Below are 27,869 nucleotides of genomic sequence, written 5' to 3'. Positions count from 1 at the left end.
TTACATTCACTAATTAAGTATTTTTTATTAACACGAGAGTTACATACAGTTTTAAGCAGGAGATTGTACATAGGTACTTAGAGAAAGAGAGAGAGAAAGAGAGAGTGAGCGAAAGTATTTTAAACAGAGTTTACAATAAGCACACACACACACACACATTCTTATGTATAAATTATAGCTACAACATTATAAATTTCAATTGGATTTGTATTGAGACCAGATCCTTATCCTAAGTCCAGGCGACGCGTTTGCGTGCAAATTTGGGCGGCATTGCGGTCTGTGGATTGACGACATTCAAGGAGCGAGTGTTGCTGAGTCTTGGAGAATCGACGCCTTTACGCACGGGTGGCATATTCTCCCAGACATCCAGATTGAGATTGGTGAATGAGTCGGATACCTTAGGCACCAGTTGATCAGTGGAATCAGAGATCTCCAGGCCGGGCAACTCTGTCACCGATGCCGTATTACCAAGCATGCTTGTAGATTCTGTACTGCGTGGCGATGACAGCTCCTGCTCCTTGTTGAGCTGCTCCAGCTGCTTGGTGGTCTGTTCAATGCCAGCCACATGAGTGGCGCGCAATTCAATCAGCGACTGCTGCTCCGTCACATTCTCACGCAGCATTCCGCTCAGCAGCTGCTGCTCCTGCTCGATGATCTTGTTGATGTCGCTGAAACGCTGCAGATGCTGTTCACGCCAATTCTCCTCGCATCGCTGCAAATTGTACTTGGCCTCTGACTCGTACATGGCCTCGATTTGACTGAAGGCCACCGATTCCTCCTGCAATTGCTTCTTGCACTTGTCGAGCTGCTCCTGCAGCTGCTCCGTCTTGACCGCATATTTGGCCATGCGTTCGAGCAGATTGATGCAGAGGGAGATCTGTTTGCGGAATGCATCGCTGCGATTGCGTATGAAGATCTTGATCTTCTTCAGATTGTAAGCCTGTGAGACGTCGGGGCGCTGGAGCATCATGGCGGTGCTCTCCTCCAGCAACTGTTTCTCCTTCTCCAGTTCGGTGAGAAACAAGCGGAAGTGCTGCTCCTCCTCCTTGAGTTTATCGGCCTGCTCCTGGCGCTGCTTCAGCTCCGTCACGTGTGTCTCCTGCAGAGCACGTATATCCTTGATTTCCTGCTCACGAATGAGCTGGCGCTCCTTTTGGGCCAGCTCGGTCCGACTGATCTCCTGCTGCAGCTGCAGCTTACGTTCAGCAGTCAACGCCTCCTGCTGTTCGCGCTGCTGCTGCTGCTCGATCTGCTTGTCCAGCCAGTTGAGCTTGGCCAGCACCTCGTTGTCAGACTTGGACTTGTACAGCAGCTTCTCATCATCCACGCCATGACGCCAGCGGCCATAGAGTTTGGCCTCCATTTCCAGCTTACGCTTGAGCTGCTCCTGCTCCTTGAGCGATTGATTGAGGCGCTCCAATGTCTTAAGATCATCAGAAGCCATTCGTGTTCCACGCTTGCGCCCCATCTCCAATTGGAAGATTTCACGATCACTGTCCAGCAGCTGGCGGAGCTTTGTGCGCCGCTCCTCGAGCTCCTGTTCCTTTTGCTGCTGGCTTTTCCTTTGCTGGAGTCGCTTGTCGGCTTTATCGTAGTACTCCTTGTTAGTCCAGTTCTCAAAGTGTGACGTCACCTGTCCCCAATGGCCGTAGTACCGATTCACCTGATGCGTCGCCTGCACACGATTGTTCTCCTGCTCCCGACGCCAAGCGTACGCCGCATGCTGATGATTCAACCGCGCCGACATCTCTGCAAGAAAGACGAGAGAAATGGGAAAAGCTTAAAAATATGACCAGCTGAATGACAAGTTCATAAACTTTGAGAGTGCCAACAAAGCGGACAACTCACTGAAGGCTCATGCATCAGTGACCAGTCGTGCTTGATACACGGCAAAATCGGAGAAAGCAAAACACAAGCAAAAAAAAAACTGAAATAAAAACTTCAATTTGCCGTCTGAATGCTCTGAATAAGAATTTTTCAGGCTACACACATACAAGTGACGTTGGCAACGACGACAGAATTGTTATGAGTACCAATATTTATTTATTTAAGGACACATTGAGGGGATAAACGAAGCCCACTCAAAGAGAAAATGTAATACTGTTTTTGGCATTCCACTTGGCGTTCAATTATGTATGGAATCAATCAACAAGTGAGGTTTAGCTGGAAAATCGACGCTTACAAATATCAAATTGCAAAATACCAAATTGTTCAAACACTATATATTCTGATCTGATCTTTCTTACAGCCGATTTCTACTTAAATATGTCACATTAAACAGTTTCAAATAGTATATAAAGGCAGCTATGCGGTTTACTCTTATACGATTCAAGTTTTAACCGACATACTAAATTTTAAACTAAAAACTTAGCTGAAAATTAATGCAAACAATGTACTCATACACATAGTATTATAACTCTTTCCGTCTTCTTTAAAGTAAAATACATTGAACCTGAGTTTATGGTTCACATAAGCCTGCTTCAAGAGCCGCAGAGAGAATTGAGATATTTGTGGTTTACAAACACTGAGAATTTCTCAATCTCTGTGTGAGCAAGAGGACACAAAATTTCAGACTTGTATATATTAGAAATTCCACTCTTTCCGGTATATTTTTTTGTCGTTCAGCCTTGCAGCAGCTGTCACTAACTGCCAAGCGAGCAGCTTGGTAGGCAGGCAGGCAGGCAAAAGTAACGGAGCCAACCAACCAGGCAACCAACTAACGTAACCACCAACCAACGAGCTCTCCAACCCAAGCCGAACCCAGCCCAATCTAACGCTTCAGCAAAACTCAAACCAAACTCTCGCTGTGTGCTGGAAACATGGCTAAATCTGTTGCTCGGCAAGTGTGGCAGCAACACAGCAGCAGCGTGCCTCCCCAACAAAACACCCAGTCAGTTTTAGATAGAGGCAACTGTCCATTCCAACCGTCCATCCATCAACGTGGCCCCATTGCAATATGTCAGAGGCCGATGTGCGTAGCTTCGGGCTCTTTGCCGGATTCGGGATGCAAATTGGCATTGGCGTTGGCGTTGCGTGGACGGCGGCATTGCTAATTTTGTGAGAGATTTATGGGCAGCACGAAGCGCATTGATATATGCCAAATTGTTTACAAATTGATTACATTATTAATAATGCCCCCCAGGCATGAAATCAACCAACCACTGTCGGCTTATTCAAAATTCAGAATGTGGGTGCAAAATATATTCCACAAAGTACTTCTTATGTCATGTGACTGACAAAACTTTGGCAATAAATCAAGCAACGGTGCGAACATTGGGCGTGTCACTACCACACACACACACATATTTATATATATATATACACGTGTGCGCCCACATTTCAATCGAACAGGACAGGGAGAAAGAGGAGCAGTAGGAGATCTGAAGCTGGAAGAGCCACAGCTCAAATGCCAAGATGCCGCCCTAATAGACTTAATACACTTTCGGCACACAAATTCACTTCCTTAATTGAAATTTTAATTTGAATACTTTGCCAAAGTTTTGGCATTCAGCCATACTAAGCGCGAGGGGAGACGCCTCGCCTGTATGGTGGGGGGGGACATAAACGGAGGAGGGACAACGACATCTAGACATGCAGACACATTCAGGCAGCAATAACAAACAGCCAAACAAACAAGCAAATTTCGCTGCTGTCGCCAGAACTGCCAGAAGCAGCCTCTTCCTCTGGCATCAACTGCGACTGGCTCCTCTCTCCTCTCCTCTTCTCCCCTGTTCTCTTCTCGTCTGCTGCTTGGCTCTACCTCCTGCTGCTGCAATCTCACAGGCTCAGCGCTTTTCAATTTACGCGCAACGCAAATCGTTTGTCATTTTATGTATGCCTTAATATATGGCATGTGCGTGTCGTGAAGCCAAAAACCCGCCCAGCATCAAGATAGGACTGACAAGACCTACACCCCAATCTCAATGGCAATCCCGATCCCGATCCCATTCCTTTAACCCAAAACGCAACCAGCAACCGTAACTAATCTGTCCTGGCAATGATATAAGCGACAGCTAGCGCCAACTGATGAGTTGTTTCTGCCAAAAACTTTTCCTGCAGCCTGCTCAAATGATATACATATACAAGCATTTCCAGATCTTCATTCATGGAGCAGGAGTTGGAGATGGAGATGGAGAGCAACAGCCTGTGAATGTTGTCCATTAATTAAGCAACTGCGAACTGGACTTTCAGTATAATATAATGTAAGCATATCGCGACGTGAGGTATTATTGTGGTATGTGGCGGACGAAGGACGCAGGGTGAAGGAACAAATAATTTGCAATTACTATTGCTAATTGTAATACACGCGTGTCGTTATCTAACAGCCGCACAGCACAGATAATGTTTCACCTTGGTGAATACCCTAAAAGCAATGTGATTTCTATTTATTATACTCTAAAAAAGAGCGTGCCAGGCGGCAGTTAGCAAACACCGCACTTAATACCCTGATAAGATGTAAGATTAGCGGGCAGTTCAATGCGAAATTAAAAAAAAAAAAATCTTTAAGAAGTGATATGATAATCATGATCGTAGTTGGAATACTCTATTGAGATTTGAGCTTTTTATATGTATAAATATATATATATATATATATATATATATAGCAGCAAGGATTTCATTATTCATTTCATTTTATATTTATTTAAATATTTTGCTTATAAGTCTACTCATTTGATTTTTTTATTTTATATAAGTTTGTGATAATTAAACTATTATTGTTAATATATTTCTATCTTATTCAATTATTTACTAGTTCAACTTGTGCGTCAAGAATTTATTTTAGGACGATATTATTTCGATTAAAAGTGCTTATAGTGTCACTCTAAAATTGGTTTTAATTGGGAATACACAAAATCAGACTGATTTAAGAATAACTCAACTTTATTTTAAAGCTAAAGCTGCTTTAGATTTTTGTGGTGCTTAGGAAAAGGCTTCAATTTGAAACCGAACTTGATTTAATTTATAATTTATAATCACAATGGAAATTATTTGTTAGGACCAAAGTGAAATTTGTTAGATATAACTTCAACTTAATTAAGCCTATATATGTTTCTATATATATGGTTACATTAAAACTTAGTTCAATAATGTTTAGTATAATATAATATGTCAAGTTCGTCTGGAAATAACTATGCCAGTTTCTCGTTTTCTTTTAGTCTTCATTAATCGAACCAAAGTTAACCAACTTAATGAAGATGTTCACATGCCCCACTTGATTGCAGTGTGAGGTGGATGATGGAAACGCACAAGAATTAATCAGAGGCAGTAAAACAGCTTTGACTTGAACATTGACATCGACTTCAGATAGTCAGTTTTCCGTACGCTTCAAATTGTTGTTAGCGGTTTTCAGAATTGTTTTGGTTGTTAACGACTTTGGCACGACATGGGCGACGAGCGGTCTGGATGTGGTTCGAGGAATTCGACCTTATTGCCAAAACCGAGTGACGCAGTCAAGGCGGACTCCACACAGCAACAGCAACAGCAATATAAGCAACATCAATATGAGCAACATCAGCGAGAACAACAAGATATAATTTGTGGTAAGTGACGTGCCAACAATTCAACTATTTGAACTATTCTGTGTGTCTATTGTGTGCACTCGAAAAATTTCCCCTTTTCAAAATTAAATAAATAAATATATTGAGATCGGGGGAGACTTGGCGGGTTGAGGAGCTTGCGTGTTTACCTTGCCACATAAACACATCCAAAATATTGGCTGGCAAACGACTTGAATTTCCTTTTGATGATATTACGACCATCTGGATGCTGCGGTAATCCCCCGTCCGTGTGTGTAACTTTAATGATACATTCAACAAATGTAAATCAAGAAACAAGCTAAACAAACTACACATACCCCTTCATTCAAAACGAAGCAATTATACACTAATTATATAACATTGCGTTAACAAAAATTGTAAATCATAAAAAATATAATATTTGCTTATGAACCAATCAGTGATACAATGATTTAACACTTTTGATATCGCAGTATCTCTCATATATAATATCCGATTGACTGGGAAGCCGGTATAACAAGTTACCAGAAATTGTCTACCGAACTTTATTTCAGTTCACTCACTCTTATGTTTAGCAGAGCTTTTTGTTGTTGATAAAACTTATATTGATTTAATATTTAGATTTTAGAGAAATGTGCAAAGGTTCTTAACCAGTTTTTGATAACGAAATCGAATGTTTTAAGTGTAGATATAACTTTGGACCGTTACAAGTTCAATGGGATTACTAAAATACCCCAGCCAGCGAAATAAACCACATATTACCGCCGCTAATTTGTCTATTAAACCTCAACGGATTGACTAAAGCAATTTAACAAATACATTTGTCATGGGCTTCCCCTACAAAGCAACCAGGGACATCCCCTCAAAAGTCCGGATGGTAAATAATAAAAACAACATCAGCATAAGAGAAAAACAGAGAAAGAGATAGAAATTGAGACAGAGACAGAGACAGAGACAGAGCTGGGGACAGACATGCAAGTGCATTAGGTCTGAGCAAAGAAGTGATAGGTCATTCAGTGATTCAGAGAGAAATGTTGAAAAGGTCATTGTTTGATAACATCTTTGGGAAATCACAACTGAACAAATCAACAACAAGAATTTCTTTGGAAATTCAATTTTATAGAGAATTTTAATAGTCACAGATTTATAATAATCTTTAATAATTAATAAGTAATAAACAATACTTCTAAAGGTCAAAAACATTTAGTTACGAAGCTTAACTATTCTGCATGTTTAAAATAATTCATATAAGATAAACGTAAGACTTTTTGCTCTACGTGTTAAAAGAGTTGCGCAAGAAACACACTATCGTATGATTTAAATAACTCTTAAAAGCTTTCATTTTGACCGTGACTGTTGGAAAGCCTTATCAAAAACCGACTGACCGATATACTCATATCACGAAAGTCTAAAGTTAATGGCCTAGAACACAATGAATAGCAATTATTTTGGCCTAGAACACAATGATTAGCAATTACTTCAATTGCCTTGATGAATCTATCGTTTGGTAACACAACACAGCTGATATCTGAACGTGAGTCACGAGATAAAAATTTGATGAGCTACATTTGCAATTAGCAAAGGGAAAGCGCATCAAAGTTCACGTTCAGGTTAAGGTTGATATCATTTTCTGCCAAGTCACTGTTAAATGGGGGACAACAATCAGCACATGCCGATCAGAAAGGGCCAAGCAAAAGAGCAAAAATATATATAAAAAAAAATACCCGCATCAGAGTGCAAATAAAAAGTACCGTCAATCAGAGTGGCCGAAAGCAAAAACGGTTCAAAAGAGGTCGATATATTTGCACATTGCCGTGTAATTCACAATTTTCAGCTTTAAAAACTGTTATTAAATACAATTAATTAAGCATAAAAAAGAAAGAGAAAGAAACAAATCTCCAGGTTGATAACAATATTATCAGAAGATTGAGAGCCAACCGATCGACAGCTGAGCAACTGAGATACGCGGAGCGGAAGTGAGCGTTACGGAGAGGCAAAGAGCGAATTCAACGATTTGCCGAGGCGCTAACTTTGACGCTGACGTCGACGTCGACGCTGGCGTCGCTGTCGAGGCTTGGTAATAAATTCAATGCGATATAGAAATCGTTTGGCATTGCGCGCAGACAACGACAGCGACGCTGACGTCGACGGCGCTGGTGCGAAATTAAACTACAAATAAAACTAACAAAAAACTAGGAATAATACACACTAAATATAAGTATCTGTGCGGTCTATAAACATCGTTGCACCCTTATGCTACCCAATCATTCGCGTTTCTGAGCTGCTTCAATACAAAACATTATCTAAGCGCCAAAAAAAAAAAAAAAAAAACTTTCAAAGATAATATTTTACAGTCAGCATGTGAAATTAAGACTCGACCTTACCAAATTTATGCACAGTTCTTGCCAACACAACAAAACTTAACGAAGGTTCCTAAAATAGAAAAAATATAGAATAGTATAGAAAAATTGAAGAATTTTAGACGTGCTAAAAAGTTTCTAAGTCATCAGCCAAAATACTCGCGCAACACCTGAAAACATGACAGCACTGGGATTACTCGTGTTATCAATGATGGGTAAGTGTTGTGAGCCTTATCAGCCTGCCCCTGAAATATATACACACCAAATTACACACACGCGCACACAAACACACAGCACCACCAAACTAAAGCTGTTTTTTCTGCTTGCGGGTCTGTTGTCGACAAACTCTATGCGTCTGCCTCCTCGATTAAAGTCGTTTCCAGCTCACCCTGTATCTGACTAGTAGATACAACCGAAGAGATATTAAAAACACGCATAGTATATACTACTTTTATACTATACATATTTATATCTGAATGCCATGGCATTTAATGTTTCGAATTTCGCGCAAATTTAATTACTCGCATTTAACAAAAATGTAATTTGAGCGCACAAATTCATCGACAGCTGGAGAGGGACTTTTTATAGTACGCATAATAATTTAATGTTTTTGTATACTCTAACAAAAAAGCTAAAACTACTTTGAAAAGGTATACACACATTGCAATACCCTGTTCCTTATACGGCAAATAAAATTTAATAATAATATTTGATTCTCCTTATCGCTACTAAAGAGATACAAATAAGGCTTCAACTGCTTCAAACTAAATATTTATATATCATAGCCTTTGTCAATACTGTTTTGAGCCTCGATTTTACATTTAGCACAACAAAATAGACAGTTTATTCAAATTAAATACAAAACTAGATATTACGGAAAAAAAGCTTAATACGGGTACTAATTAAACAATAAAATGGTATACTACAAAAAAATATTCTAGGTATATTTAAAAAAAAAATATTCTATTAGTTTTTTTAACGAATTCAATTGTATTTAAAAGATAATGCTTTTCAATAACACCTCTCAATTTGAAAACAATATTTTAATTATCATATTAACATTTTTATATTCATTATAAAACAATAAAAACAATATGTTAAAATAAACAGAATTAGTGAGGCTTATTTATTAATTTACTTATGTTTTTTTTTTTTTTTGATAGAGTATAAAAAATTTGTCAGAGCTTCTACTTTAAGTGTTGTTTGACATTGTTATTGTATTATTTTTTTTATTTTGTATATTTTCCGTGTCAATTTTTTTTTGTTTTGAGTCAGCGTGACTTAATTTGGTATATTTCATACTATAAACAATATTTGCTTAATGAGTACGCTCATATAATATGCTCGCAGTTTCGAAAGAGTAGATATGTGTTTCTGGGTGTGTGTGTGTGTGTGTATATAAATAGCATATTTTATATGCTTTGGTTGATTAAAAACAAACAATTAGTGCGGGGTGGTTGGGGGCTGGGAAAATTGAATAAATTGAAAACTTCAATTATGAGAGAAGCTCGCTAGGATTAAGCCTTATCGCATCATCAAGGCAACCAATACCTCATCACTCCCATTGGCAGCCCCCACCATCCGTCTTCTCCTGCCCATCGGCAAGTCAATTTCATGCACAGCGTTAAATTACATTTCGCAATTTTCGTATGAAATATGAGACACATCCCTCCAGTCATTATACATCATCCTAAAGAACACTCTATTTAATAGTAGGTGTCGATACGAGTGTGAGTGTGTGTGAGTGTGTGTGTGTGTGTCTCAGTATGGCAATAGTTTGCAACATTGATTAGCACAACGAGTTTAATGTTTACTTTATTAGGCCGCGTAATTAGGGGCAACAATTAAGGGAATGCCGTGCGGCAGAGCGGTAAGCGGAAGGGAAAGGGGCATTAACTTTTAGTTTCGTGTTTTGTATGTGCGTCAGGTGATCTCGGGCGGCTTAACGGTAAATAAACGAGTATAAACGTAATTAACATGTAACACTAAAAAGCAAAAGGCATAAATTAAACAGCAAATGATTTGACAGCAGCCACCAACCACGCCCCTCCACACGCCTACCGCCCCATAGCGCGCTCTGTTTATTATTCAAGCACGCGCTGCCAATTGACGATGCCATTACCATTCCCATTTCCAGCTCTAACTCCAGCTTTAGCTCCTGTAGTCACTCTATATATCCATATATATATAGGAGTCGGTATATACTCTCTCTTACATAGGTGCGAATGTGCAGGCATACTAAAAAATGTATTGCTCTACAAAATTTAATTAGAAACTGCTACTATTAACTTAGTCAAGTGCTTCAGCCATAGCTCCAGCTTCACTTCGACTATCACTTCCACATTTTCCAGCTGTCATTTTCAAACTCGCGCTTTCCGTTCCAACTTTGCATATGCATATAAATGCGAGCCGGCGGTGGGCGGAAGAGGGGCGTGGCGGTTGCGACGCCTTGGCAAACATTCCAAATGGATGATGTTGAAGTTTCACACTCATCCTTCAGCAAAGTCCACAAGTATTTCCCCTAAACAGACACTCGCACTGACACACATAGAACGAGGGAGAGAGAGAGAGAGAGAGAGAGAGAGAGAGAGAGAGAGAGAGAGAAACACACACACACACACTTAAACGAATTTTGAATGAAATAGTTTTTGGTAAAGCATTTGCATTTATGACTGGGGCGGATACCAGAAAGTTGGCTTTGAAGGCCGTCGCTTTGGGGCAACAAACATCACTGTCAATAGCTAACTGTGAAACGGGCAACTGATAGATGATAGCACCTGTTGCCTTCTCAATTTAATATTCAAATCTATTAAAAAGTTTAAGGATGACTCATCACTATTTGACGAAATTAACAGAGAAATTGGCTCAACGACGCACCTAATATACTCTAACCTTATTAACAGTGATCGTTTTGAAGTACATCGATTTAACCAGAAAAAATGTCGGAATAGAGACCATCAATTACTATTGATTAAAGTTATACAAAGTCAAGTAATATTGATGAAAATAGTAGCATACAAAATGTATTTATTTATTTTACTTATTTATTGGCCTGCGAGCGTTAAATAGTCACAGTTGTGTAAACAATATGAAATTTTAAAATTGGAACAGTACAACTTAACTCTTAATTTTATTTCCCTCAATTATTTTGTTTGTAAAGGTGTGAAATTGCGTTTCTAATCTGTTTTGTTACTTGGGAGTTGATTCAAAACTCGAGCATAAATTATCGTACAAATCGGTCTGATTCTCTAGTATATATTACTTATTTTTTGGAGTTAAATAGTCCGTTAGAGATTATCAATAAAGTTACAAAGCAGATACAATTAAATATAATGACTTCTTGCTAACAACAATTTCATAAAGAAACCGCTACTATTTAATACTAACAATATTATGTTTATAATACGGAAAAGAAGAAGAATTATCAATACATATTTAACAGCTGTACAGTGAAGCAGCCACTCTCGACATTTTGAAGCGTACTAAACGCTTCAGTAAACAAAACAAATCGCTCAGCCAACTTCAGGCATATTTTATATGATTTGGGGCCGGTTCATTAATTGACACGTTTGGCAAAGAAACAGACGCTGTTACAAATTCTGAGAGATATGCAAATATACTATTTAAATCGTACATAGCAAAGCGATCAACTCGTTTGGAAGGCATTCAGCAGGCTGTTTGGTCAGTTTTCTCTCCTCTATCTGTCTCTCTTTTTCTCTCTCTTGCTCCGTCTGTCTCTGTGGTTGCTGTGTTGTGCGGGGGAATTTTTATTAAGTGTTCCGAATGCCATTCAACGTTGGGTATCATTGCGATTTCTCACCTCGTTGGGGGAACACAGCCACAAAAGCCAACAACGAGCAGCTACCGGGTACAAGTCGTGGAATCCGTTCAATAATTTATCAATGGAAATCGCGCGACTAACGCGAAAAGCGATTCACAACCCACACTAAAACCAAGAGACTCGATAAAGTTAAAGTCAAACAAACTGATGCAATTAATGCTACACACAGCGTGACGCAATACACAGACACACACATACACACACACACACACAAGAGTGCGAAAATTGTAAATAAACGTGGTACGTTCGTTGTCTGTTTATTGGCCAAGTAAACAAACACAACAAGCAGCAAACAGCAAACAGTAACCAACAACCGACAACGTATGCCAGTTAACCAACTGATGGTCAATCTCTGTTCTCGCATTTACCTTTTCAGGTTACACCCAGCAAATGCAGCAGGCCGTCACGGAGGGTGGGGTACACAGCGCCCGGCTGCTGTCCCGAACAGACTGGGGTGCCCGCATGCCCAAGCAGGTGGATTACTTCACCGGACCCGCCCCCTATGTCATCATACACCATTCGTATATACCAGCCGCATGCTACAGTACGCCGGATTGTATGCGTAGCATGCGTGACATTCAGATCTTCCATCAGGATGATCGTGGATGGAATGACATTGGCTATAGTTTTGGCATCGGTGGCGATGGCATGATCTATACTGGACGTGGATTTAATGTGGTTGGTGCTCATGCGCCAAAATACAATGACAAAAGTGTGGGCATTGTGCTCATTGGCGATTGGAGAAGTGAGTAGTGAAATAGAGAGTAATTCAACCTAAACAATCAGCTTTTAACTTCTCACAAATTTTCTTTTCTTATAGCTGAACTGCCGCCGGCACGTATGCTCCAGGCAGCAAAGGATTTGATTGCATTTGGAGTAGCCCAGGGTTACATTGATCCAGACTACAAGCTGCTGGGTCATAGGCAGGTGCGCGATACCGAGTGTCCTGGTGGTAAGCTCTTCCAGGAGATATCCACGTGGCCCAAGTTCACTCGACTGAACACAACGGAGGCGCCGCACGAGGTCAAAAAGGTTTAAAGCACAACTACAACAGCAACAACAACAACAACAACAACAGAAGCTAAATGTTAACAATCAGCTGAGAGTTCAGGGACTCCCATATACAGTATTTCATAAGGTTTGGTGTGTCATGAACAGAACAGAGCACAAATAAACACAACTACTAGAATTACGTTAAAAGTAATTTGTTTTATTTAATTTTTTTTCTACAATTAATTAAACAAAATTCGTCAATGAATTTGCAATTTGATTGTGATTGCAATTTAAGTTGTTTGACAAATGATTTTTAATTAGTGTGTTTTATTACTTGTTATTTCAACCGCAGTAAAGTTGTCTACGCTCTTCAAATTGATTTACGGACATGGCAAGTTTTTTTCACAACATTTTTTCCAATATTTTCACAAAAAAAAAAGAAACCGAAAACATTTAATAATAAAATTCAGTGCCAAGGGAACTTTTAGTTTCACTGATTTTGATGTTTTTTTTTGCTTTGATTTTCAAACGAAATGTAGCTATACAGTAAAATGTAGCAAGAATGTTGAGCTAAAAGATACTCTGCACACCGAAAGATACTGTTTACGGGGGTTTTATTTTAACAAGAGATTCTCTTAATAAAAATTGGATTGAGATAGATTCGAAGTCTGTTAAGTGTTTCTCCGGTCAACCCAGGTTCATATTGAGCATTGAGTTCGAGATATCTATCAGGGGTTTTCCAGAAATTAAAGCCAGCCGAACTGATTTTGGTCAATTTATACGATGAAAAAATGTACCTCAATTACACAATATCTTTTGTATTACAGTATTAAAACAATGTCGTAAAAATGAAAGTTAATACATCTAACTAATTTTAGCCTCTACGTACAGAATAGTCTTTATAAACAGATGATTACAGGGTATAGGGAAACAACTTATTTTTTGAGAGCTCCTAAAAGTATGCAGTGCAAGTTTGTCGACAGCATTTAACCCCAAAACTATGCGGGCTTTTAAATATTCACGAGTTTTGTTTGTGTTGTTGCTCAACCAACAAGTTGCAAGTGTGCAAAGCAGAAATATGCATATATGTATATATAGATAACTGAAATATGCAACTGACTCTTTCGGCCATTGTTGTTATTACTCATACGCCTAGTTAAATTTCATTTACATTCTGATAACAGTGCCGAAAACTGATAATTTAGTAAAACAATTACATTGTTTTTGGCCAAATGTAAATTTTCATATATAATAAATTTGATGCAATTTTTACAACACATTTGGAAATGTAATTATATCCTGAGGGTAGCATTTGACTCGGGTTAAGTCTTCTTTTGTTAATTTCAATTAAGAGAAGTGCCTGCCTTGTATTAAGTGCCGACTGACTGTGGAACTTCTCCTTGCTTCCTTTTGTCTTGCTGTAAAAGTAATGAACTGTCTGCCCTTCTCCTTATTTTTCACCATTTCACTTCATCTCGGTTTGTCAATTGTTTTCTCCTTTGAACAATTTGTGCCTTATTTCTGCTTTCTTAAGGTACTTGAGCGACTTTATTATAATGCTGCAATCTGCTCTCACCTTATCTCCCTTTTTTGTCATCTCTTTTACTTCTCTTGCTTATCATTTTGAGCAGCTATTCTTTTTCCTTTTTGTCCAAACTTTCACCTTTCCTTTTCCATTTCTACTGCTTATTCATTCTATGTGCTCAGTCTTGATTCCATTTGTATTTCTGTTTGAAGTTCATCTCAATTATTGCCTTATGCTTCTCCTCTTGGTTTTTCTGTGCTCCAATCAATCAAATTGTGTTACCAACTTCTTAATTTCTTTTATTTTTTTCAATCAATCAACTAGAGGTGCAAGCAATTGAATTTTTTGCACTGCAACAATGCAATTGTCTAATCGATATGCAATCATTTGTGACTATAAATAAGATCACGCACTAACCGATAGATAGATGAATGGATTGCAAACGCAATCAGTCGACGACAAATGTCAATTGTGTAGCACTGAAGAACAGAGTAGAACACATTCAAGAAAGAAGTAAAAAGAGGACGCATCTCGCAGCTGGCGACAATGTAAATATTGCAAAAACAATCTAAAGAAGTATCAATAAAATTTATCAGCAAATAGTGAGAGCTAAGAGGCACTAATGGGTTTGGATTTTCTAGACGAATGGTTTTTATCACAGGGTAAGACGCGTTGCCCTCAACCCTCTCCCACCACATCCCCCTCTCTCCTCAACTATGCCCCAAAGCAACCCACGCAAAGAAACTTGCGTAATTGAGACCCATTTCGACTTCTAAGGCCAATTGATAACAGATTCAAGATGTGTAATGTGTAATGTGAAATGTGAAATGCCGGCCGACATTCAACTGCATATACATATTGTACATTGTATATGCATGTGTTGGTGTGTATACATAACTATATTCATAATTCCAGTTTCATTGAACTATGCTGCACCTGGCATAAGGTTAATCGGCTATGCTGAGCGCCAAACTGTCGAGTCTGCTAAAAATATTTTCGTCGGCCAAAAACAATTTTCAAATTTCATTTTTCTGATTTTTCCGAGAGAGAACGTAAAGAGAGAGTAAGCGAGAGCGAGAGATTCAAATAATTTTGTGTATTTTTTTTTATATGTTTTCGAAATTTTCAAGCTTTTGGCGTGCTGTTAAAAATACATGAATTTAGTTTTTGAAACGCCGTCATAGGCGCTGCGTGCCGAGCAAAAATCTCTCCCGTGTCAGCTTCAATATTTAGTTGTACCACTGTGCAACTGCTTTGCATGTGTGTGGGTGTATGTGCATTGTGGGTGTATATAAAAATTGTCTACTAACGGCGGAACGTGCGTCGCAGCCAATAAAAATCCACAAATATCGAATGAAAATCAAAAATATAATTATAAATCTTGCAAAATGCGCAGCACTTAAAATAAGAATTTGCTCAGCTACTGCAACTTATCTTTTATACAGAGCCCAAGGCGAAGAAAATTTTATCTATATTAAATTGATAAGCCTTTTGCAATAGAAAAGTTAAATTTTAATATTTGTAGAATCTCTTAGCATCCGGTTAAAATTTGCTGGCCATTATTTGGCTTTAATAGCCTCGTATCTTTTCTATATTATTCGGCCTAATGACGGCATATTTATAAGTATAATTTTTATTTGCATGTCATGTTTAATTAACGCCTCCTCCAAGCAAGAGGAAAAGTCTCTTTTCCCATTTTTTTTACATATATTTTGAAAAAATTTGCAAAAGGCCGTTGGACGAATTGGAGAAATGGAAATGACGATAAAGAAGCCATGGAAACTGGCAAATGGAATGAAACAAATTCGGATTTCATTCTCTCGCCTCAATTTTCTTCTATTTCTCATTCTGTGTGTGTGTGTGTCTGTGTCCGCTTTTCATTGTATACTTTGTGAAACGAAAGCGCCACAGTCAGAGATTCTTTTTTTTTTTTGTTTTTTGATTCTCCGACGCTTTGACGCTCGGGCACAAAGAAACTAAAATTAAATATTTTCGCCTTTTACATATCGAGGCAGTGGCAGAGCAAATTGTTTGTGCTGTTGCTATTGTTGTGCTGTTGTTGTTGTTGTTGTTGTTCTTGTTGCTGTAGTTTATTGGAGTGCATAGATGTGTGCTATAGCGTGTTAACTGGAACTGCATAAAATTTGTTCAAGTATTTAACTTGTTAGCGAGTGGGAATTTGGCCAATTTATTCATTGGGCCAACACAGCACTTTTTAGAGATGGTACGCTGATTGTTACTATGACACAAAGGCCTACATTTTTGTATTTTGTTTGCTAATAAGATACTCTCACAACAACAAGAAAAACAACAACAACAACAACGAGCAGCTAATGAGCGCATGCATTTAAAAATAACATTTGAAATGAAACATACCCAAATATATACGAATTGAGAATTTTAAATATTTTAAACAGCTGTTGCTCATCGTCGGCAGCAGGTTTTTAAATAAATAGCACAACACAACAACAACGACAACGACACGCACAACGCGAACAGCAACAACAACAAGCATTCAACAAACGAACAAAAATAAAAAAATTATTTTCAAAAAAAAATAAATCACAAAGCAAAAAAAAACATAGAAACGGCAATTTGAAATAACTTTTGGACAAGTGGAGAGTGAGTCAAGTGGAGGTGTGCCACCACCGCCCAACCAACACGACAACCCAACAGCCGACACAGTCGTTGGTGCTAATGTGCAAAGTTTTGTGTTTTCATCAACAACAACACAACAACGACAACAACAAAAGCGGAAAAATCACAGAAAATTATTTAAAAAGTGTGTGCAAATAGTCGACGAAAAGTGGGCGACCAAAGTGCCAACAACAACAGCACAAGCAGAGAGTAACAACAAGGAGAACCCCTGGAGAATTAACAGAACGGAAAACAGTTTTTGAGTTTCTGAGTAGCTGAGTTGCTGACTTGCTGAAGATGCCCTTCGTGACGCCCCGTAGCACAACAAGCGCTGGCAGCGCCGCCGGCAGCAACAGCGGCAGCAGCGGACGCACTACATTTCGTCCGCCTTGGGTGAAAGAGGATGCCGCCACAGTGTCCAGTGCCGCCACAAAGCCAGCGACAACACCGTGGGCCAAAAAGGCAACCGCCAACGAGGCCAAGGAAAATGGCGAGAAGGCTGCAACAACAACGACAACCACAACCAACAGCAAAGCAAAGGCAGCTCCAGCAACAACAACAACAACAACAGGGGGAGCGGCCAAAAAGTCAGCTGAGCCGGCTAAGAAAACAGCAGTGGAGCCCGTCAAGAAAACAACAGCAGCGGCAACAACAACAACAACCAAAGCAGCTGCCAATAAGAATACTGAGCCGATTGTGAAGAAGACGACGCTACCGTTGAAGAAAGCAGCTCCAGAGCCAGTGAAGAAAGCAGCATCTAGTCTTGTAACAAAGAAGCCGGCGGCTAAGAAGAAGGAACCAACGCCACCGCCAGAGTCTTCCTCCTCCGAGGAGGAAAGCGAAGAGGAGGAGGAAGAAGAAAGCGAAGAGGAAACCGAATCTGAGGAGGAAGTGACCGAGGAGGAAGAAACCGATGAAGACGAAGAGGACGACGACGACGACGACGATGATGATGATGATGACACCACTGTGGAAGCCAAGGTTCCGGAGCACGTTAAGAAAGCCGCACAGCTGCGTCCCACGCAGATCAACAAGAAACCGGAGCCGCAGGAAAGTGAGTTGACACAGCGTTTCACATTAGAGAAACCCAAATTGCGCAGCGTTGTGGTCAAGCGGGATAAATCAATGAAAAAGGTGGCGCCCGAGGACGACGATGAAGCCGTCGAGGGTGAGACCGAGGAGGAGCGCGAGCGTCGACTGCGCTTTAAGCTTGAGAAACCAAAGCTGAGGCATGTGAAGCGCGAGGAGAAACCTTTGCCCAGCAAGAGCACCGATAATCTGCTCAAGATTCGGCCAGTGCTGAAAAAGGTACCCAAAATTGATGAAATACTTAAAGAACCCAAAGAAGAACCCAAGCCCGAGTTCAAGACCAAAACCCTGAGGAAAGCGCCCTCAATAAAGCGCGAGCAAAGCATCAAAAATGGTAAGTTATCCCACTGTCCGCTGTCAGCTCAACGAGATTCGACTGGAAGCTAAACTCCCCGATTAACTACTCTAATGGATCACACCAAATGCTGTAAATTATTGATGCTTCTCTAATGTCTAAAACAATCTAACAGGCAATGCGAATATGGGGCATATACTATATAACTTTTTGGGAACTGTTTTGGATAGCGTATAATTATAAATATCTATCATATGTATCAATTCAATGGCCGTGTGCATTTTTCGCCTTGGACCTTCTATAAGCCCCTCTCATGCTCTCGCCTTCTCTCTCTCTCTCTCTCTCTCTCTCTCTCTCTCGCATTTTGTACATCAAAATGATGGCAAAAGGCAAGGCCGACAGACGTCACAGCTAAAAAAAAAAAATATATTAAAAGACAGCGCGGCTAACGAAGCGTATGAGTGATATTGGTCATGAGTGTATTGACCATTAGAGATTGGCGCGTGAGTGTCCGGATCTTAATCGTATTAAATAACGCGCACTTATGTCGTAAAACTATCTTGTAACAAGAGGAGGCTACTATAAATTAATTTATTTTAGAAATAATTGAATATGTTCTGCCAAAACGTTGCATTTTCCACAAAGATTTCCTCACAATATTTTGTTGCTTGTATAAGTGGAAGTCTGGAAACTCAACCCGACTAAATTTGAAATTTTTGTGTGATTAAATCCGAATTTTCTTAACATTATTTTTTGTTAATTTAGTCATGCTGGAAATTCAGACAGGAATTTCAGCTCATCACATAAGGTATGTCTGTGTGATGAAAATGCAATTCCCTGTGCATTTTTATTATGCATGACAGAATTTTAAAGTCGGGTGTCCATCTCTAGTGCTACCTATGTAGAAACATAATTCCCATACATACAAACATACCTATCTGTACGTATATCTGTCAGTCACTCACACAAATGCACTTACCTGTATGTAGGATGTGTGTGAGTCCATTCACGTCGACTGCTCATTTTAAAAAAAAATTTAAAACGCACTAAGAGAGATACTCATACTTGTTTGAATGCATTTGTATGTATTTATGAGTACGTGTGTGTTAAAGTATATAAATGAAATGTGCACAAAACATTTCATCAAAAATGTTGTACCCAAACAAAAACAACAAAGCACATAAAGGCTCATATAAAGCTGTAAAGCAATATAAATAACATATTTTATTTATTAAATTTTAGTGAGTGCTGTGCACTGAGTCGAAAGAGGCGCAAACTGTTTCCGCCCACATATCAAAAGGCCAATCAAAAAAGAAAAAACCAAATTATTAAAAAAATATCCAAAAGTGCTAAAGAAAAAACAAGTTGTTCAATATTACAAAAGAGAGACAAAATCGCAATATTCTAATGCACTTTGTAGCTTCAAGCTGCGCCTGATCGTAATTTGAAAACAATAACAGTGAGTTGCATAAGTTATCTAATTGAATTGTATTGCCCGTGGGTGTGCCCCCAGGTATGAATGAAGTGAAAAGCTCGTTAAGAGCGGTAAATGAAAAAGGAGAGGCAGAAAAAAGGTTACGTGTTTCGTTGAGGCAGTTAACTCGAGTTGCGGTCTGTCCTAATCAGTGGGCAATAACGTGACCGCAAATGCGTCCTAATCTTGCCAAGCAAACGCAAACACACAAAAGGCACGAGACTCGAGGATTCTCTTCGAAAAGTAATGGTATGAGAGGTCACTAAACAAAATGGTAACCGTTGTCCCCAACGTTTGTCCTTTAAAGCTGTCGCATAATAAAAAAAAAAAAAAAACAGGAAAGACAAAAAAGGCAACAATGAAGACAGAAAAGAAAAACATTTATTTAATGTGCTTGGACGACGTCTTGGGCAGCCGCCTTTCTTCCTGGACTGGGGTGTTTCTTTTCTTTTTATGGTCTAAGTAAAATTCATGATTATTGCTCATTGTGTCAAAACTACAACATAAAGTGGAATGTTTAAAACCAGATGAGGATGATGAGTGAGACAGTCACTTGGCCAGCGCCTTTAAAAGCGCAAAACCAAAACTGGCAACTATCAATGGGAAAGGAAACCGAGAAAACAAAACTTGAACCGATGTGATACAGTTCTGTGTTAAGGACAAAAGATATATGGCAATGTGCTTGATATAGTCGAACTAAATGCCCCATTTATATTCAAATATCTGCACTAAAAAACGAGAAACCAAATAAAAAGGCACTGGCGGCCACAAAGCCTAGCCAATGTCTTCAAAGGAGCCAAAAGGACAACCGGCTGGACAAAATATATTTTCTTTTATTTAAATGAGCCAGCTTTCCATATATCTAAAACCTACATACACACATATATATACACACACACATATTTAAGTATATATGGGTGTATGTGAGACATGTAACGGCTGTGCTTTTTTTTCTTAGCTTTTTCTTTCATTTTTTATTTGCTTCGTTTGAGTTTGAGTCCTGTCGACTTTCAATAGGTGCAGCCAATTGGGGGGAGCACAGGGACATAAAAGATGATTAGGCCATTTCAAATTTGGACATAGCGTGGTCAAAAATTACGTAAAAGGAACACGAGAGCATAATACCAATAATTACACTGTGCGACAATAAAATGGTCCACTAAATAAATAATTGCATCAAACACATATATGTCAAATCATTTGTAAAGACTTCTAGTCTGATGAATTCGCATTGATTGGATAACTTTTGGTTTATGAAGCGGAAACTGCTGATATTTAGTACATACATTTGATGCGGAGCAAACCAGGAAAAGGAAAGCGAACGCACATCGCGAATTACCTAGGAAAATTTTAATAAATTGAAAAGCACTTTTATAAAGAAGATTCAGTTTCCCAATTTTTTATTTCGATGAATAGAAATAGATAATTATAAAACAAATTGAGGAGAATTATCATATAAGCAATTATATCAAATTTGATTATATTTAGTATAATAATAAATACCATTAGCTTAATGAATTTTTTTTTTAAATTCAAAGCTTTCAAATTGAATATTTTTTATCAAAAACTTTAATCAAAAACCAGTGCTTTAGCTGGCCGCAAATGAACAGGCAATAATTATTAACAAGATGATGCAAAATGTTAATCAGACGCCTGTAAAGCGCCTGGATTAAAGCTGTCAGTAAAGGGGATTGGATTTGTTGGGCGAGTTGAGCGAGGGCAGACTGTGAAATATGGGAGAGCTTCTCAACGCTTCATCATGTAAAGCACAGACAATGGAACAAAGTCAGTAATCAAACTGAAGTCCATGCTAATGCTCCGGTTCACTCCGCCTTCGTCGGAGGGCTCCTCCTTCCCCCCAACCAACCCCCTCCCCGCTTTGGTAGTGCGCTCGGCCCAGCGTGATTCAATGACAACGGCAACATTTGTGCATGCATAGAATATTCTGTTGATGATAACACAATGGAAAGCATCAGCCTGGTACAACGGGTGCAGGACGGTACGGGTACAGAGGAGAGGAGCATTCTGTGGGTCGGGGACAAAGGCAAAGGCGAGGGTACTCCCACGATTGGGGAGAGCACTGAGTGAGCTCGCAAAATTTATGTTTACATACCCCGCTATTCATTTTGCGTCGTTGTAAGTGCGGGCTTTGCGGTATATTAAGTGGGTAGCATCATCTCAGAGACGCTGGGACTCGTTCAGCTCAGCATTTTATTTAAATAAGAAATAATTTTGTCGACATGAATGAATGAGTGAATGAAGAGTTTTATCTGCCCGGCACCCTTCCACAAAGTGCCTTGGGTAAGTTTCTTCTTTGCTTTTTTTTGTTTTTTGTATTTTTCTTTCTTTGTTTTTTTGTACTCTGCTCGCCTTTTCAGTTTCAGTTTCTGTTTTCATTTTCATTTTGTGAGTGTGTGCAAAAGTGGGGGAGATCCTGATTTAGGATGTCGCTTTGCCAGAGCTTTGCCATAAATTACTAAAACGAATTAAGCGAAACTTACTAAACGAGCGCTCAATTGGCTGCCCAAAAAGTTGACCACGTATTTTAATCAGTGACTACAAATGGCAGCCAGACAGAAGAGGATGGCCAAGATGAAGAGGATAAAGTACGTGGCGAGGATGTTACATTAACATGCAGCAACAGCAGCAGCAGGAAGAGACGGCAATAATCAAGTTTGGCGCTGATCTGATTTCATTGAGTAAAGTAACACGAGTTCGGGATTAGTTTCAAGCACAGGTGCAGAATGAGCAACCGAATTGGAGTAGTGGATAATGCAACGCCACCGCAAAGGCAGCCAACCACTTAAAGATTAAGTGCAGATTCAGCCAGGCGCGACTGCTAAAACCAGAGATGAAGCTTCCAAGAGAAGCCTGACTAAAGCGTATTAAAACGGGGCAGAGAGAGCAAGAGTGAGGCAGAGAGAGAAGGATGGAGGGACAAGGCCAGTCAGACAAAAGGATAAGATTGAGATTGGGGCATGTTTCTGTTTGCTGCAAGGTTGGCTGCCTTTTAGGTCGACCCAAGGGGTGATGAGGTGTTCTTTGCTGGAAGATTGCTTGTGTGCTGTGTGTTGTATGTTGCCTCATGGTCCCGAGTTCATTCAAACAAAGCTAATTAACAGATTTGTCAGCTTTTCATCACTTGGCGCCGCCATTGTCTTAAGCAGTTGTTTGACTTTTGCACTTTTTAGCATCAACAATACAAAGGCAAAGCCAACCATCAACCTGTACAGGGTGTTGACGTTAAACAAGCTGAAAAGAATGCAAAGTATTGTATACCAACTTGTGCGTGTTTGTGGAAGGGATCAAGGATAAATGTAGAGTGGAAAGTGAGGGGGTTACTGTTACGGGTTAAAAAACAAATCAAAAAGTTTTCCAATTGCTAATTACAAGGGCAACTCGAAGAAGAAATATTCTGGCGTCTCGGAACTTGTTAGGCTAACAATTTAGGCGGAAATTTATTAGCAACAGCTTGTGCAAACATTTCAAATTAATTGGCCTAGTTAACAAAAGCCTGCAGCAAGCGCATCACAGACTTTAAACTAACTAACTAAACCAAAGTAGAGTCAAGCACAACGGCACAAAGTAAAAAAATGCAATCAAACTTTTTCTCCCCCTGCTGAGTTCGAACTAAAACTCTGTGTAGTTCCGGATGTTTCAGGGTGTTAAAGCAATAAAACAAGCTCAGTGTTGGGTGTCGGGTGTCGGGTGTCTCGGTCTCGGACGACCACGGCAGTAACTTTTCAATCTCAGCCAATGCCGGCAAATGCAGAGCATCAGAGAGCGTGCAACAACCGAATTGGAAAGAAAACACTCCCCTTGCACATCCAGCTGAAACTCAATTGATATGTATGGCCTGTGGCGAGAAGAACTTTGCGCAAACAACTGACACAAATTGCAAACTCATTAAATTAAAATTATATTTAATAACCGCGAGTGCACGCAGCGCTAAACGATTTACTTGCAAACCGAAAAAATATAAGCAAGAAAATCGGGCAAACCATCCATACTTATATCTTAGCCATGGCAGCTGCTAACCTTTCTATTTCCCTCTCTCTCTCTCTCTCTGTCTCTCTATCCACTTTAACAGTTCCAGCGCCGCCGCCGCTGCCATCTCTGGTGCCAAAGGCGCCACCACCGCCACCGCCTCCATTGGCTGCCGGCGAAAAGCGCGAGTTATCCGACACGCAGAAGAAAACACTCGAAAAGCTGAAGTAAGCACACTTACAGAATTTGAACCAGAATCTCTTTTAGACTAAGCCACCATTTATTTGATTTCATGCAGAACACGACCACGACGACGTCCAGACTGGTCCGAGATGATGAAGGAGGTCGAGAGCGGCAGGAAGCTGCGCCATGTGGCATGCAACGATAGGTGAGTAGCTCATTTAGACCGTTTCACATAAATGGCAGGTCATTTATGAATAGTTTTTAAATTAGTTATCAAAACGGCGAAGGTAAATCAATCAAAGCTATCAAAGAAACTAATAAACTATTATACATTGGTTAAATCTATCCCAGATATTTTTAACATGCACTTGATTATGATAGTTGAAAGTCTAAAGTTAATCTGAAGGGGGAAGAAAATGCATTTCTAAAACAAAGAAAAAAATCTTTTATATGACAGAACTATGGCCAAATTATCAATCTTTAGTGGTAACAAAAATTCTTCATGGAAATCTTCTCAGTTCCGCTGAAAATATTAAATTTTATTCCACACCGTAGAAAATTCAAAGACAATAAACTAAGCAAGTTAAGTAAATCAATGAGTACCAAGACACACATTCAACTAAATATTTAGTGTAGATTAGAATTCTATAATTTAGTGGAGTTGGAAATCAGTAATTAATTTCGTGTAGTAGTATAACTAACAACTTAACTATTTCTATAAAGAAGCGGAAAAAAATCAACAACATTTCAATTGATTTGATATAAATTCGTGCTGCATAATTTATGATAAAAATTTATGCAAATTTCAAAGTGCTCTAGTGATTGTTGCAATGGTTAATTAAACATATTAAATAATAGTGTTGTGCAAGATGCAACTTTGTAAAATAATAAAAGCAAAAAAATTTGAATCAATATTCCTGAGATTGATTGCTTTGACCAAACGATAAACATAGATTCTTAAACTTAAGAAAAACCCAAAAAAATTCCAACGCAACTAATTAAAAGCACCAATTTCCGTGCAGATCTCAGCCCATATTGACGTGCAAGTCGATGACCAAAGTGGACGACAAGTTCATCTATGAAACAGAGAAGGACAATTCGCACAACAAGCTGCTCAAGCAGATCCAAGGCGGCGTTCGGTTGCGTCCCACACAGACGAATGATCGCAGCAAACCCATTTTGGGGGGATTGCGCAAGTTCCGTCGCCAGATGACCATTGAGGAGCAGCTGCACAAGTCGCAGTCAAAGGTCAATATGCTGAGCGAGGCGCCCAGCAGTCATGCGCTCGGTCCGGGAGCTAATGCCAGTGCACTTGGAGCAGGCAGCTCCAGGCCCAGCATTGTGTCGGCCATGTCCATTGATGAGGAGAGTCCCGATGAGCTGGATGACATTGATAAGATTCGCGACGATCTGCAGAGCACCAAGCAAATGTTGGCCATGGAGCTGCGCAATCGGGACGCGCAGGAACGTGAGAATAAGAAACTGTTGGCCAAAATCCGAACGTTGGAAACTGAACTGGAGCGGGAGAAGTCGCGAGAGAAGAATCTCGAGTACGGTTCAAATGTCATTGTGGCCACCATGGATCCCACGCCCACATCCGAGCAGGCGTACGTCAATTCGCTGAAACGCGAGGTGGAGGATGCGCGCAAGGTGTCCAAGGAGGTGGAACAGAACTACCACGACACCAGCGAGCTGCTCGTCGAAGCGAAAACGGAAATCGAGGAACAAAGGCGACAGATACAATTGCTGGAGCGCAAATTGGCAGCGGCGCTGCAGGTAAGCGACTTACAGACTAAGAAATCGAGGGCGAGGACGGGGCGGGAGCGGGAAGACAAGTCGCACAATGTGTTGGTGTTGTCAGTTGAAGTTAAAGTTAAACTTGAAGATGGGGTCATAACCCACACATATCCACATGTTCTCGCACATTTTCAGCGCCGTCTGCGCCGCCTCCCAGCGACAGCTCAGCCAGAAAACTAAACCAAGCTAACAAAGCAATCGCAATTAGTCGCTTTTGCCAATGATTCTAGCTATAGTTGTAGTTGTAGTTGTAGTTGTAGTTGTATTTGTAATTGTAGCTGCAAATGATGGGAATAGTTCTAGCTATAGCAATAGCAGTAGCTATAAATAATTACACATCAGCTGACAACACACTACACATACTACATTGATGGGGGCAGAAACGTGTGTGGATGTTGATATCTCAACCAATTAGTCTTAACTTTAAATTGCTTCTTTTGATGGATTAAAGACACCTTTTCCGACACACACTCATTGATAAGTGTTGCTAAAAATGAACACTCTTTGTCTTGACAACAGAAACTACGCGAATTGGAATTTGTAGCAATTAGAATCGTATGAATTTCAAATGAAAAAATTCCAGAAATTGGAAGCTCATTAAATTTTTTTTACACACACTTGGTAGTTGTTCGTTTTCTATCTTAAATTTAAAAATTTGTTCATTGAAATCAGAATCTTGCTAATTTTAATTTTCAATTACACTAGTATAAATTTCCAATGAAAATAGAATTAACTGATATAATTTTTATAACAATATAAACTTGAAATTATTGAGAATTAGGTCTAGTGAAGATATGTACTGTATTACAATATCACATCTCTACTATCTCAACATCCGCATTCGAATAACCCCTTAAAGTGTTGTGCACACACTAAAGGTCGTTTTCTCAATTAACAATTGAGAAAAGGATCTTAAAAGATCTAAAGATGATCCATGAGTGAGACAAACCCCATTGAAAAACGCTTCTGTTTGCCCACACTAACATAAAACATTAACCAATTAACCAACGCTATCGCTTATATTATAAGGGCAATTCGACGCCAAGCACTAACAGACCGCATATTAGTAATTGCTTTGCTTACGACGATGACAGCGATGATTACTACGACCAGGTGACCAATCACGGTAATCACGGTAATCACGGCCTGTACAAGGTAATGCCACAAGCTGCATTCGGTCAGGGGTTGCCGTCGGAGAGATGTTTTAGTAATTCTTTGGTCTATTGTGAATGTAGGGTGGCGGCTCATTGGATGGATCCCGGCGACCAAGCGACGCACACTTTGGACGCGACAGTTCCCCAGAGCTGGATCTGGAGCTTAGCGAAAGCGATCCAGATGAGCCCGAGGAGAAGAAGACAGAACGACGCGAACGACGACTGGGCAAGGAGGTGAAGGTGTTGCGCAGCAAACTAACCAAGCTAAAGGTTAAGGAAGAGGCAGCCAAGAAGGAGAAGGATGCACTGAAACAGGCCATGAAGAAGAATCATGTTATTCTCAAGTAAGTCAACTATCTTAAATATGTTCTTCATAGTATTTTCATGGTGTATTCAATTTGAAGAGAGGAGAATAAAAAGTTCAAGAAACTGGAGAAGGAAGTACAGAAGATGGCCGCCTCGATGAAGCTGGATGAAGACGAACTTGACAGTGAGGACAAGGATGAAGAGGAAGAGGAAGCGGAACAAGAGGAAGAGCAAGAATCAGAAGACGAGTCTGAGGAATCGGAATCAGAAGAAAGCGAAGAGGAATCGGGCAGCGAATCAGAAGCGGAGGTAAATATTCAATTTATATTCCTATAATTTATATGTATATACTATATTTGTTTACATACCTATGTGTTTAAGGATTCCGCTAATTCCGCTAAGAAGGGCAATCTGGAACCGCGAGTTAAGAAGCACGAGAGTCGCTTTGCCGCAATGAGGAAATGCAATGTGCTCCTTCAGGCAAATGTGGACAATTTGCAGGATCAAATTTCACAGGTGCGCTCCCGGGCTACAAATCTACAAGACGAACTGGATGCCGTAATTGCCGATTTGGGTTTCTAAATGTTTTTATATCACCATATGTCGCAACAACCAACAGCTGCTCCCAAAAATCGAATGTACAACGTGTTTGTTTTCTGTTTGCGTAGTGTTCCTTTTTCAATGTATTTAAATATAATATTTTATCAAAATA

At 39.7% G+C, this 27,869-nt stretch overlaps 3 protein-coding genes across 6 annotated transcripts; 2 read left to right on the top strand and 1 right to left on the bottom strand.

Annotated features, from left to right (window-relative positions):
* On the bottom strand, nt 1–27,605 carry LOC117792163 (trichoplein keratin filament-binding protein). Its single transcript, XM_034632181.1, has 2 exons — nt 27,526–27,605; nt 1–1,749 (listed from the first exon to the last, which is right to left on the bottom strand). Exon 2 carries the CDS (start codon nt 1,745–1,747, stop codon nt 230–232), a length of 1,518 nt encoding a protein of 505 aa, XP_034488072.1. The 5' UTR covers nt 1,748–1,749; nt 27,526–27,605; the 3' UTR covers nt 1–229.
* Nucleotides 5,362–12,918, top strand: LOC117792164 (peptidoglycan-recognition protein LB). Of its 2 annotated transcripts, none has more exons than XM_034632182.1 (3): nt 5,362–5,540; nt 12,094–12,462; nt 12,538–12,918. In XM_034632182.1, the coding sequence occupies exons 1-3, from the start codon at nt 5,384–5,386 to the stop codon at nt 12,753–12,755; spliced, it is 744 nt and encodes a 247-aa protein (XP_034488073.1). In that variant the 5' UTR covers nt 5,362–5,383; the 3' UTR covers nt 12,756–12,918. The 2 variants fall into 2 exon arrangements, with proteins under 2 accessions (XP_034488073.1, XP_034488074.1); XM_034632183.1 differs by lacking the exon at nt 5,362–5,540 and adding an exon at nt 7,615–8,091.
* LOC117792162 (calponin homology domain-containing protein DDB_G0272472) lies at nt 15,396–27,869 on the top strand. Of its 3 annotated transcripts, XM_034632178.1 has the most exons (9): nt 15,396–15,516; nt 16,653–18,295; nt 23,821–23,944; nt 24,016–24,105; nt 24,923–25,676; nt 26,727–26,852; nt 26,933–27,195; nt 27,256–27,466; nt 27,539–27,869. In XM_034632178.1, the coding sequence occupies exons 2-9, from the start codon at nt 17,170–17,172 to the stop codon at nt 27,737–27,739; spliced, it is 2,895 nt and encodes a 964-aa protein (XP_034488069.1). In that variant the 5' UTR covers nt 15,396–15,516; nt 16,653–17,169; the 3' UTR covers nt 27,740–27,869. The 3 variants fall into 3 exon arrangements, with proteins under 3 accessions (XP_034488069.1, XP_034488070.1, XP_034488071.1); XM_034632179.1 differs by lacking the exon at nt 26,727–26,852 and having other exon boundaries at nt 15,397–15,516; XM_034632180.1 differs by lacking the exons at nt 15,396–15,516; nt 16,653–18,295 and adding an exon at nt 19,602–19,715.

Source organism: Drosophila innubila (genome assembly GCF_004354385.1).
Source record: "Drosophila innubila isolate TH190305 chromosome 3R unlocalized genomic scaffold, UK_Dinn_1.0 2_E_3R, whole genome shotgun sequence".
NCBI classification, from domain to species: Eukaryota; Metazoa; Arthropoda; class Insecta; order Diptera; family Drosophilidae; genus Drosophila; species Drosophila innubila.
The sequence above is the reverse complement of the archived record's forward strand: the minus strand, read 5'-3'. Positions and strand labels throughout refer to the sequence as shown.

Coding starts and splice junctions, on each gene's coding strand:
- LOC117792162 (XM_034632178.1), top strand. CDS start 17,170: ATGCCCTTCGTGACGCCCCGTAGCACAACAAGCGCTGGCAGCGCCGCC. Junction 27,196..27,255: donor AAGAATCATGTTATTCTCAA/GTAAGTCAACTA, acceptor TTCAATTTGAAG/AGAGGAGAATAAAAAGTTCA. Junction 27,467..27,538: donor GCAGCGAATCAGAAGCGGAG/GTAAATATTCAA, acceptor TATGTGTTTAAG/GATTCCGCTAATTCCGCTAA.
- LOC117792164 (XM_034632182.1), top strand. CDS start 5,384: ATGGGCGACGAGCGGTCTGGATGTGGTTCGAGGAATTCGACCTTATTG. Junction 5,541..12,093: donor ACAACAAGATATAATTTGTG/GTAAGTGACGTG, acceptor TTACCTTTTCAG/GTTACACCCAGCAAATGCAG. Junction 12,463..12,537: donor GCTCATTGGCGATTGGAGAA/GTGAGTAGTGAA, acceptor CTTTTCTTATAG/CTGAACTGCCGCCGGCACGT.
- LOC117792163 (XM_034632181.1), bottom strand. CDS start 1,747: ATGTCGGCGCGGTTGAATCATCAGCATGCGGCGTACGCTTGGCGTCGG.